The 12,119-nt window shown below is 38.9% G+C and overlaps 2 protein-coding genes across 2 annotated transcripts; both read right to left on the bottom strand.

Moving 5' to 3' along the window:
• Positions 1-5,803: 5,803 nt before the first annotated feature.
• Positions 5,804-7,183, bottom strand: LOC110867153. The gene has a single exon (XM_022116286.1). It carries the CDS (start codon positions 7,181-7,183, stop codon positions 5,804-5,806), a length of 1,380 nt encoding a protein of 459 aa, XP_021971978.1.
• Positions 7,184-8,810: 1,627 nt separating this feature from the next.
• LOC110867469 (uncharacterized protein At1g28695) lies at positions 8,811-11,030 on the bottom strand. The gene is made up of 3 exons (XM_022116475.2): positions 11,009-11,030; positions 10,397-10,774; positions 8,811-9,371 (listed from the first exon to the last, which is right to left on the bottom strand). The coding sequence occupies exons 2-3, from the start codon at positions 10,760-10,762 to the stop codon at positions 8,874-8,876; spliced, it is 864 nt and encodes a 287-aa protein (XP_021972167.2). The 5' UTR covers positions 10,763-10,774; positions 11,009-11,030; the 3' UTR covers positions 8,811-8,873.
• Between the last annotated feature and the right edge of the window lie 1,089 nt (positions 11,031-12,119).

Genomic DNA, 12,119 nt, shown 5'->3' with positions numbered 1-12,119 from the left:
TGGTGCTTATCAAGTAAGAGTTTGACAGAATAATGAAATCACGATCCGAGATGGCCTTCGACATGACCGAGGAGAGGTCAATGGTCCGGGATAGGTCGAGTAAAAGACGACTTTGGACGTGGTCGAGGTGAAGACCGGGGTGTCCAGGATAGGTCGAGTTAATCGAAGGCTTTGGGCGTGACCGTGGTTGAGGTCGGGAGTCCGATAGAAGATGGTTCGAGAGGAGATTGTGATTCGGGTGTCGTGAACGAGTGGTGTGAACAAACCGATTAAGGGGGTGATTGTTGGGTTATTCAGTTTGTTTGCGGGTCACACGAGTCGACGCGTTATCGGGTCATGAGTCAAATGGTCGAATGGGTCATCCGGGTTGTTCCTTCCAGCATATGCTAATATTGAAAAAGGAATTATACCTAGAATTTAGAATCTGCACGTTTGTGTGAAATGGTCAAGTTTGACCGAGTTTCATGCAAATGAACGTTGGATGGAAGTGAACGTGCAGTAATTGTTTATTAGCATGTGTTCAATTTTCAATTATAAATAGCAGTAGTTTTTTCTTTGTTTCAGTAACCTTTGTAATTCTTTAAAAGATCAATATACAAAGAGTATTGTGTGTGTAAGTTTGTATTAGCCAAGGTCTGAACCAACATATTTGAGGTGCGAATGAATGGATGTGACTCCTCTTGAATCGACATGATGCATGAAGACCTGTGGTGTTGTCGCCTTGTGAAACGTCGTGTCTGCAGGAGAGGTGTCGCTTCCCTTTAGATGTAGGTTGTAATCTTTCCTTTAGTCGCTTCCAGTCCTCGCACTTATTAACTAATCCAATTACAACATAAACGGACTATCTTCAAATTACATAAACAACCTACTTCTTTTGACCCGCATGGATTAAGGAATTACACATCAATAGTTTAGACCTTCTTTTACCTACTTCTAACACCTTCATAATGTAAGAAACGCTAGAGAGATGAGAAATACTAGAATATATATAGTCTTAGTTCCACTATCACTTTCTTCCAAACCCCTTGCCATCCAGTTGTATTACTTTTTATGCCTTCTAATTCAACAAATCTCCACCATGGCGAATACCAATGCCACCAATCTCACTGTTAACCATCATAGTATCCTCAAACCAATGTTCAAGCGGGTTCAATAATGATCAGGTCCAAACAAGAATTGAACGTGGTCACAACCAATACTGCTGGATGTTAACTCAGATATAGAGATACCAAACACTAAAGTGCTTCTTCCTTATGTGATAAACTTGGTTTTCTGCTAAGAGTTTTACACTTTGACTAACATCATCTGCTTTTGTAATCAACACAACGACATCTGACAACATAGTAGAGTTCCAAATTTTCGGAGCTTTTGTATGCGTAAAATCATAAAATATGGTTGACCTTTTCTTGTCTAAAACCTGCACCGTCATAACCAAACCATTGACTGTATTTACTGTTCGAATACCAATCCAACATACGTTGTACTACGGATGTACCGTATAGAATCCATTTAGCAGCTTGCCAATGTTTTTCTCTTCGATCATGCTTATACTCATTCAAATGAAACGGATTTGGGTATTCCACCAGTTAACATTGCAAACAAAAGGATGGGCTTTTTATTGTCCTTCAAATGGGCCAGCTATTTGTTAAACTATATGGGCCTAAACAGTTTATTCATTTAATGTTGAAAACCTATTTCAAGATTTAATAAGGTGTGAAAAAGAGAGGTTTAAAAACCCAGCCAACCCAGAACGAGATTCAATGGCCCATTCAAGTTTGGGTGGGTCAATAAAAATTCACCCTTAACCAAAAAAAAAAAAATTAAAAGAGTTTCACTTTAAACTTTAATAATCATAATACCGAGCGGAAGCATAAAAGACTAAGAGACTAAAAGACGATTGCGCCAAATTCCTTTTTTTGTCAAGTGGTGTCAAATCTTGACAAATTTACAACCTAAATACGATATTAAATGAATAGATAGGCATGTAACTTCTTGTGGTTCATTGTAAGTTGTACATTTTTTCTAGCTCACTTGCTTCTCTTCACTTGTTTCAAATAGGAGTCCGCTAAATTTTGGATGAGCTCTTTATCAACAACCATCAAGATGAACTAAAAAACCTAGATGAACTCACGAATTTCTTCTTTTTTTGTGAGAAAACTTGGTTGCATCACAAATTTTGGTTACGGGTGCCCGGGTACAACAATAACCGGTTCTAGGATTTTTTTTTCTCGGGTCTACTTCCAGATACGAGTTTTTTATGCACCTGTCCTCATGACTTTCGTTTTGGGTTGCTTTTAGTATAATATTAAGGGTTTATAGTTTAAAGTGTTTGGGCTTTTAAACATCTCTTTTACATACCTTATTAAATGTTAAAACAAGTTTCCAAATTAAGTGGATAATCTTTTAGGCCCATCCATATGGTTTGACATATAACTGGCCCCTTTGAAGGACAAAAGGTAACAGATTTAGACCAAACGTCATCATCATCATCATCAGTAGTAAGATTTGTTCTATTAAGTTTTATCATCTATTGCTTGAAGGTATTACTATGTCATGTGTGTGTTTCCTGCCTCGGTAAATAGACTTTTCATTACAATTTTTTTTTTAAATCTTAACATGTCTAATCCAAGCTCAATATTAACATATGTGTGACTTTGTAATTTTCATGGATTTTACGTTGAAAAAATTACAGGGGTGTTTCAATTTCAGTGTTTAATGTCTTAATATAATTAGGAATCTGGAGGCGCTAGTCGGTTGGTGAGGTACCGACTAGCGATTAGTCAGGATTAATAGGGATTAATCGGATTGGTATTTTGTATTTTTTTATAGTTTTATTGATGTAGACTAGGAAATAGGATATGAAATTGGACCTGTTGATTCACACAGAATACCAGGAACAACTCTTCCAAAATTCGTTGATTCTTGTGGAATACCGAAAATTGGGGGTTTCACACTCAAGACACTCACAAGTGAATTGGGAGAAAAAAATGACTTTTCATTAAACTCAAAACTGATTATCTTCCTCCCATTACATCCATATAAATAACAACCTAAATTCAAAACGGGCCTCAAAACACACTTGGGCCAAAAGCTAGAAGCAAATAAAAGTCCACGAAAAGCACTAAAAAACATAAAAATGTAAATAACTCATAGAAATAAGCGTTTTTGGGCCTGGACGTTGACCCACGTGGTTTGTGGAAAGATGGGCTTCGTTCTCACGATCGTATCGCCTGGTCGCACGCCCAAAACGGACACCTGTAGCCCAAGTTAGAGCCATTTTAGTGAAGCCCCTTTTGTCACGCGATCTTGGGCCTCTAAATACAAGATGGCCCGTTCCTCAACACTTGGGCCTGCATCATTCCCCCCTGGATAGACAAAATTCGCCCTCGAATTACCAACAGGTTCATCATCGGAAGAATCACCATAATAAGGCACCAGATGCTTCACGTTAAACACATCAGAACAACGAATGTGACTCGGCAGCTTCAGACGATACGCATTCGGATTGATCTTCTCCACGATTTCAACTGGACCAATCTTCTTGGCTGACAACTTATTGTATTCCCCAACTGTAAAACGATCTTTAGTCAAAACAGCCCAAACAAAATCACCTTCCTCAAACTCAACATGCCTACGCTTCTGATCAGCAGCTTGCTTATACTTCAGATTAGTTCGGGTCAAATGATCATACACAGCACTATGAACTTCATGTAAACCCTCTACAAAATCTTGAACTTTCTTTGGGACAGATCCAGAAACAGAAAGAGACATCAAATCAAGTGGTCTCCGAGGCTGAGATGAGTAAACTACCTGAAATGGGCTATACCCGGTGCTCCGATTAACAGCATGATTATGAGCAAACTCAGCTTGGCATAATTTTTGATCCCATGCCTTCACATGATCACCAACCAAACACCTCAGCAAATTCCCAAGTGACCGATTAACAACTTCAGTTTGGCCATCAGTTTGTGGGTGATAAGCACTACTGAAGTTGAGCTGAGTATTTACCATCTTCCACAAGCTACGCCAAAAATGACTCAGAAATCGGGTATCCCGATCAGACACAATAGAAGAAGGTAGCCCATGCAAACGATACACGTCCCGAAAAAAGAGTTGGGCCACATTAACAGCATCAGTCGTCTTCTTGCAAGGAATAAAATGGACCATCTTAGAAAACCGATCCACCACAACAAAAATAGAATCGTTACCCCTCTGAGTACGAGGTAACCCCAACACAAAATCCATACTAATATCAACCCATGGCTGCGAGGGGACTGGCAAAGGCATATAGAGACCCGCATTGGTAGCCGTGCCCTTTGAAACTTGACAAATACGACACCTCTTCACATAACGATCCACCTCTTTCCTCATAGTAGGCCAATAATAAGAAGCTTGCACCAACTGTAAAGTGCGGTCACGACCAACATGCCCTTCACCATGTAACTCCTTAATAATCTGTAAACGAAGACTAGAATCAGGAATACATAGCTGATTCCCCTTGAACAAAAAGCCATCATGCAAAAGAAAGTCTGACTTCTTCCCAGTTTCCACATCCTGCAAAATAACTGAGAAATAAGGGTCAATGGCTAACTGCTCACGAATGACCTCCAGACCTGGCACATCAACCCTCATAGAAACAAGCAGATTATTCCTCCTGCTTAAGGCATCAGCAACCTTATTTGAAACACCATTCTTGTGCTTGACCACAAAAGTAAACTTCTCAAGAAAAGCCAACCATCGTCCATGCTTATGAGATACCTTGTCTTGAGTACGAATATGCCTTAAGGAATCATGATCCGTAAACAAAACAAACTCCTTTTGAAACAAGTAATGACGCCAATGCTTTACAGCTTGGACCACTGCAAAAAACTCCAGATCATAAGTACTGTACCTCAACTTAGGCCCAGTTAACTTCTCACTAAAATAAGCAACAGGTCGACCACCCTGACTAAGAACCCCACCAATTCCAACCTTTGAGGCATCAGTATGAAGTTCAAAAACTTGAGAAAAATCAGGCAATACCAGAATTGGTGCTGTAGTGAGCTTCTCCTTCACAACTTGAAAAGCCAAATCTGCCTCAACTGTCCATACAAACGTCTTCCCCTTGATACAATCTGTCACTGGGGCCATAATAGAACTGAAGTGTGGAATAAACCGTCTATAAAAAGAAGCAAGCCCATGGAAACTAAGAACTTCAGTAATGGTAGTAAGAGTTGGCCAATTTTGAACAGCCGCTACTTTGGATTCATCAACCTGTATCCCATCACCAGAAACAACATACCCCAAGAACAACACCTTAGGGGTCATGAACACACACTTCTTGGTGGCTGCATAAAAACGGTCCCTGCGTAGTAAGGCCAAAACCTGCCTCACATGCCCAGCATGATCGCTGAAGGAAGCACTATAAATAAGAATATCATCAAAATACACAACCACGAACTTCCCAAGAAAAGGTCCAAGTAACTGATTCATCACACGCATAAAAGTACTAGGTGCGTTTGATAAACCAAATGGCATCACCAACCACTCATACAACCCTTCACGAGTCTTGAAGGCAGTTTTCCACTCGTCACCCGGTCTAAGACGAATCTGGTAATACCCACTCTTCAAGTCTAACTTCGTAAAAATAGTAGCACCACTAATCTGATCAAGTAAATCATCAAGTCGAGAAATAGGAAACCTGTACCTCACAGTAATCTTGTTGATTGCCCGACTGTCAACACACATACGCCAAGTGCCATCTTTCTTTGGAGTCAATAAAGCCGGAACAGCACAAGGGCTCATACTTTCACGAACGTGGCCCTTAGAAATCAATTTCCTCAACCTGCCTTCGCAACTCTTCATGCTCACCAGGGCTCATCCTGTAATGTGGTCTATTGGGTAACTGTGACCCAGGCTCCAAATCAATATGATGTTGGATGTCACGCAAAGGTGGCAATCCATCAGGCAATTCATCAGGGAAAACATCAGAAAATTCTTCAAGCAAAGGAACCATAGCTTCAGGAATGTTGACCCCATCAACCACTTCCTTACCAATCAACACAAAAACATCATCTCCCACCTCCAATTCATTCTCAAACTGAGAAAGAGTCAACAGGGTACCGGTGGGCTTGGCGGCTACTTCTTTGGGTTTATTAGGCAACAAAGTTATCTTCACATTATCAAACATGAAACTGTATGTATTAGAACGCCCGTTATGCACTACGCATCGATCATATTCCCAAGGCCTCCCCAACAACAAATGACAAGCGTCCATAGGTACCACATCACACCACACATCATCCTTATATGTTTTACCAACAGAAAAAGAAACAAGGGTACGCTTACTGACTTGTACCTCGCCTCCCTTCTTGAGCCACTGGAGCTTATAAGGTTTACGGTGGTTCTCCGTCTTCAAACCTAGCTTTCTGACAGCCTCCTCAGAAACTAGATTGTCACAACTCCCTGAGTCAATAACAAAGGTACAAACCTTTCCCAACACAGTACAAGTCGAATGGAAGATGTTATGCTTAAGCCAATCATCATCACTGGCCTTTGGTGTATAGCATGAACGCCTAACCACCAGACTCAACCCCACATCTCCAGCCACCTCCTCTTCTTCACACTCAGGCTCCTCATCATAAACCGGGCCGTCTTCATAAGTCTCACCAACCTCATCATCATCTTCCCATCCATCAGGCTCGTTATACAAGTGTCTCTTCCCAGCCTTCTTGCACTCTGCCTGGCGATGACCCGTCTCCCCACAATTAAAACATTTCATATTGCTAGTACCGGCCCCTTTAGAACTAGACCCAGCAGCGCCACCACCCGATTTTGCTTGATTGGGCACAAAACAAGACGCCACATTGCCCGAACCCGAACTACCTCCTGTCAAGGCAGATGAGGCTGAACCACCACTACGTCGGGTTTGCTTTTCAAAAACCAGGGCACGCTGATGTGCATCAGAAATAGTCAACGGATCAAACAAATTCACAGACTCCATAATTGCAAGCCTTAGACCACCAATGTAACGAGAGACAAGTTGATCTTCAGTCTCTTGAATATCATTTCGAGCCACCAACTGATAGAATTCCGTTGTGTAATCTTCAACCGTTTTGGATCCCTGCTTTAAATTCTGTAACCGCTGGTACATTAAACGCTGATAATTATGAGGAATAAAGTTGGCCCTCATGCACTTCTTCATCTTCCTCTAGGTTGTGACCTTTGACTTTCCCATCCTTTCACGAGACAGTTTCAGTTGTTTCCACCAAGCCGATGCCCTACCACGTAACCTGGTAGCAATCAAAGGAACCCTTTTGTCTTCGGGTACCTCTTTGAATTCGAACCCCTCTTCAACCACAGCAAGCCAATCAATGAAATTTTCTGGATTCAAAGTGTCACCATCAAATTCTGGAATGCTAGTACGCATCCCCGCCTCCCAACGCCGATTACCATCTCCACGTTCACCCCTTGGTTGCCCCTCCTGTTCGTCTTCGGAAGTCGAATCATCACCAAATGGGTTACTAATTTCAGAACCATACCCATCATTGGGTCTCTGCCTCCTACGATTGATCAAATCGGCCATCCGATCAGTCAACTGATTGACCACTTGATCCAACCGTTCATCCACTCTCGCCATGAGTCGCTGCTCCAACTCTCGTTCATACACTTCATCAAGAGGCCTGTTGTTGTTTCTCCTTGGAGGCATTTTGAGCCAGGAATTCGGCTCTGATACCAACTGATGTAGACTAGGAAATAGGATATGAAATTGGACCTGTTGATTCACACAGAATACCAGGAACAACTCTTCCAAAATTCGTTGATTCTTGTGGAATACCGAAAATTGGGGGTTTCATACTCAAGACGCTCACAAGTGAATTGGGAGAAAAAAATGACTTTTCATTAAACTCAAAACTGATTATCTTCCTCCCATTACATCCATATAAATAACAACCTAAATTCAAAACGGGCCTCAAAACACACTTGGGCCAAAAGCTAGAAGCAAATAAAAGTCCACGAAAAGCACTAAAAAACATAAAAATGTAAATAACTCATAGAAATAAGCGTTTTTGGGCCTGGACGTTGACCCAAACCACCTACGGTGGTTTGTGGAAAGATGGGCTTCGTTCTCACGATCGTATCGCCTGGTCGCACGCCCAAAACGGACACCTGTAGCCCAAGTTAGAGCCATTTTAGTGAAGCCCCTTTTATCACGCGATCTTGGGCCTCTAAATACAAGATGGCCCGTTCCTCAACACTTGGGCCTGCATCATTTATATATACACACACCTTTTTACAGGTAAATAGCCAAAATACTAATACCGTATCGAAAAACGGAAAAAATGGGTACCGGTGCCAGTACCGAATATAACTGGTGCGGTACCAATTCGGCACCAATACCCAGTATCATCTCGAGGTTCAACAATACCCAGTATCATCCATGAAAATTACCAAGTCACACATATTTTAGATGTGAAGACTACAGGTTTTTTGTGGTTCAACAATAGGTATAAAAAGAGGGTTGTAGATTGGAACAAGGGGTGTAAATTTGACATTATGTGATGCGTGTTTGGTTGCGGCTTCGTCTCATCTCGAGGTGAAGTGCGCGCCTGTTTTTGGTTGTGGTTGAATGAAGTTTATTTTTCAAAAAAAAAAACCAATACCCAGTATCAAAGGCTAGCTCATCCCAAGATAGGAGATAAGAAAACATAAATCTAAACATAGGAAAGATACATAAGAACTCTAATGTCTCTAAAATAATACAAAGTACCATCATGATCCCCAAAAAAAAAAAAAAATGGACCAATTTCCATCTAGCGTATAAAAACCGTCTACAAATAGAGTGTAATTGTCAATCTCACGGATCTACAACGTATTCATGGGGCAATAACTCACTAAGTCCATGAATTTTGGCATGCTAAGTGATTAGACCATATAAAATCCATTGTTTTATTGTCTGATGGATCTCTAAATCTCTTCCAATCATGAACAACGTTGATTAAATCATTGACTTTCGCTCTAATAGTCCGACAACAATTTGCATGAACAGTTGAAACAACGTTAATATCTCTACTATCTTCACAAAATCCACTGAAATATATGGTGTCCAAAAATCTAACCCCAAGTCCCAACCTATTAAAAACTCCTTTATGCATTAGCTCAACAAGAACATCTTGTTCTTTCATTCCAACTGAGGTGTTTCTTTGCATATACCACTCATCGAACAATGCAATTGTCTTGTTGTTAGATTTGATCATGTAGAAACCAGTGTTTAACGGATTCGTTTGTGACCACTGATCGCCATTAAACCGATCGACGCTTATCTGAAGATCAACAGTTTCGTTTAGGGTTAGCCTTGGAAATGGATTCCTGAGCCACAAAACATCTGTATCCTGTACATTTATTGATTTCACATATATGTTATTAAGAATTACAAGATATCTTATGTGTTTTAGTAAATTATTTTAGCTACCCTACTAAGAAATTTATAACCTTCTTATTTCTTTTTATTTAGAGTGTTTACATAACTATAATAATTTATATTTAATGTTCAATTAATGTAATATTTGAATTTTATCGTAACATGCCTAACATTACATTTTCACGTATGATAGTGGAAACAATCAATTAAAGTCGTATTTTGTCGAAAATATCAACTGAGTAACATGTTTCATCTTTAAAAAGGCAAAAAAGTGAAATGACCAAATGTGTCAAAAGTATTTGAATGCTTAAAATGTTCTTAATCGTTTTATCAAAAAGAAATCTTGTATCATACTTTTGATAATATGTTTTCGCTACTCATAATATATAGAAAAAAATAGAATGCACAAACGGTGTTGAAACGTTGGCCTAACATGACTTAAATCCTTTTGACCCGTACTCATTTGACATGAACCCGTTACAACCTAAAAAGAAAGATAAATAAGATTCAAACACTTCCCATTAAAAAGAAACAAAAATCCTATTTTACGAGTATGTGGTTGACCTGAGTAGTTTATTGTGAAATAAAAAATAAATCGGAAACCACAACTAATATGTTGAATATGAAAATTGCATATTATATGAAAAAAAAAAACAAAAAAGTATTGAATCATAGGTTTTAAAATTATAGATAATTGTCCTTAAAAAAAGATAAAAAAGAAAAGTTGAAGTATTCTTTTTATAAAAACTTTAAGTATTTGCATAATACTATTAATAATCATTAATTAGAATTAGATATAAATTAAATAATATTATTAATTAATAATTTAAACAAGAAAATGACATGTGGCATTAGTGAGAATTTTTTATTATAATTAGATTAGATTTAATGTAACAACATATAATAAAATTGAAATGATTATGCAAAAACTAATTTGTTTGTGTATACTTATATAACATAATGAAAATTAAAATTCAAGTGGTACTTATAACTTACTGTGAAAATAAAGTTGTATCCACGCCGGAGAACATCTCCAAGAAAACGGGTTCTTATCCACATCATCTTTATGAAATCTTCCGACATGTAAACCTTCTCATCCATAAAGTCATCGCCATCGGTTTTCAGCCTGTAACAATGTAATCTAAGAAACATGCAACGTTCAAACGCAGTTTGATCAACTGCCACGATTAAAAGATGGTTAGTCAATTGCCTTGTATCTTCTCCTAGCCAAAACCCATCTAAGAATATATCAAACATAGGTTTGTCCCCCTCGGTGTAAGCTCGGTTCACAACCGCGATGATCACTGTTTTGTTCGCCATGGAAGCTCCCTCCAAGGCTGCTTCCAACTCGTCTCTATACATCGAGGCCTCATGCTACAATCACACAAAACTCAAAACTTTATCACAATTTTATTCATATAATTTTGGAAAAGTAATAGAATGTAACTGATTGCCATATATCAGATCTTTTAATGCAACATTTATGTTAAGTGAAGTTGAATTATAATTGAATGCAACTCATGTTAAAGAGGTTACGTTTCTTTGCTTCTGAAAGGTCACATTAGCCTCATTATAGTGAGATTATTATCCAAGTTTGATGAAGCTTACGATGGCTGATGGCGGTTTGGATCGATACGGCTTGTCGGTTATGGATGCCGATGGGTTTTTTTCTGATAAAAAATAAATAAGAAGTAAGGATATAAGCAGTAAAGTGCAAAGGGCAAGAGTGGCTCCAGGTTTGAGTGAACCATCCATTGTGGTGATGATGTGGTGACGACTAGTTTAAGGGTTCATGAATATATTAGGAGGGATTTGTGTTAAATTAATTGTAGTGGAATGGTTGGATGGGAGTTCGTATATATATAGTGTTGGCGCCATATTGGTTTCTTTTATGGCTTTAACTTGACGTGTTATGCCATGTGTGGTTGTGAATATCACATAATACACCCATCCATGGAATGAGGATCGTTTCCACATGAGTTAATTTGTTTTGTTTTTCCGAAATCTATCAACTTTTTTGGTGTTCGGATTTCCATTGACTCAATGTCTTAAATTTATTTCAAATTTGTTCAAAAGATCACGGCTCGCAGCTCGTTTTAATCGCTGAAAAACGTTCAAGAAAACAATCGGTTTTAAATTAGCCGAACAAGCTCGGCTAGGTTTGTAAATAAGGCGAGCCTAAGCCAAAACAATTGGTTTTAAATGAGCCGAACAAGCTTGGCTAGGTTTGTAAATAAGGCGAGCCTAAGCCAAGATAGGTTTAGTTTGTGGCTCGCTCGTTTACAACCCCCGCTTAAATAGGCTTTTATTTATTTATTTTTGTTTTATGTAAATCATTATCATAATGTGTAAAATAAATACAAAAATAGAAAACATTTTCTAAGAAAATAATAAACGAACCGACTCAATGAGCCATGAGCTAGGTCGAGCTTTTTACAAGCCGAGCCTGAGCCATGCAATTCAACTCGTTAAGATATATGGGTCAGCTCGACTTGACTTGGTTTTTAAACAAGCTGAGCCTCAGCCCACCCTGGCTTAGAGTGGCTTGGCTCAATTACAACCCTTGTTTTAATGTGGAGGCTTGATTGTTTTGGGCACCATTCTAGAGAACTATAGAGCAGACGATCAGAAGATGGGTTGGCCCATTTTATTTTAAATATGGTCCATATTAGTTTTCTTGGTGAATAAAGTAGTAAACCCGTATCCATTTATATTTAGT

Source organism: Helianthus annuus, chromosome 7 (genome assembly GCF_002127325.2).
Source record: "Helianthus annuus cultivar XRQ/B chromosome 7, HanXRQr2.0-SUNRISE, whole genome shotgun sequence".
Lineage (NCBI taxonomy): Eukaryota > Viridiplantae > Streptophyta > Magnoliopsida > Asterales > Asteraceae > Helianthus > Helianthus annuus.
Note: the sequence above shows the minus strand (reverse complement) of the source record. Positions and strands in the feature narration are given on the sequence as shown.

What these genes read in the sequence shown, in the direction of transcription:
- LOC110867153 (XM_022116286.1), bottom strand. Translation starts at nt 7,183, where the DNA reads ATGAAGAAGTGCATGAGGGCCAACTTTATTCCTCATAATTATCAGCGT.
- LOC110867469 (XM_022116475.2), bottom strand. Translation starts at nt 10,762, where the DNA reads ATGTATAGAGACGAGTTGGAAGCAGCCTTGGAGGGAGCTTCCATGGCG. An exon ending in GATACAACTTTATTTTCACA is followed by an intron (nt 9,372 to 10,396) that starts GTAAGTTATAAG and finishes ATAAATGTACAG; the next exon opens with GATACAGATGTTTTGTGGCT.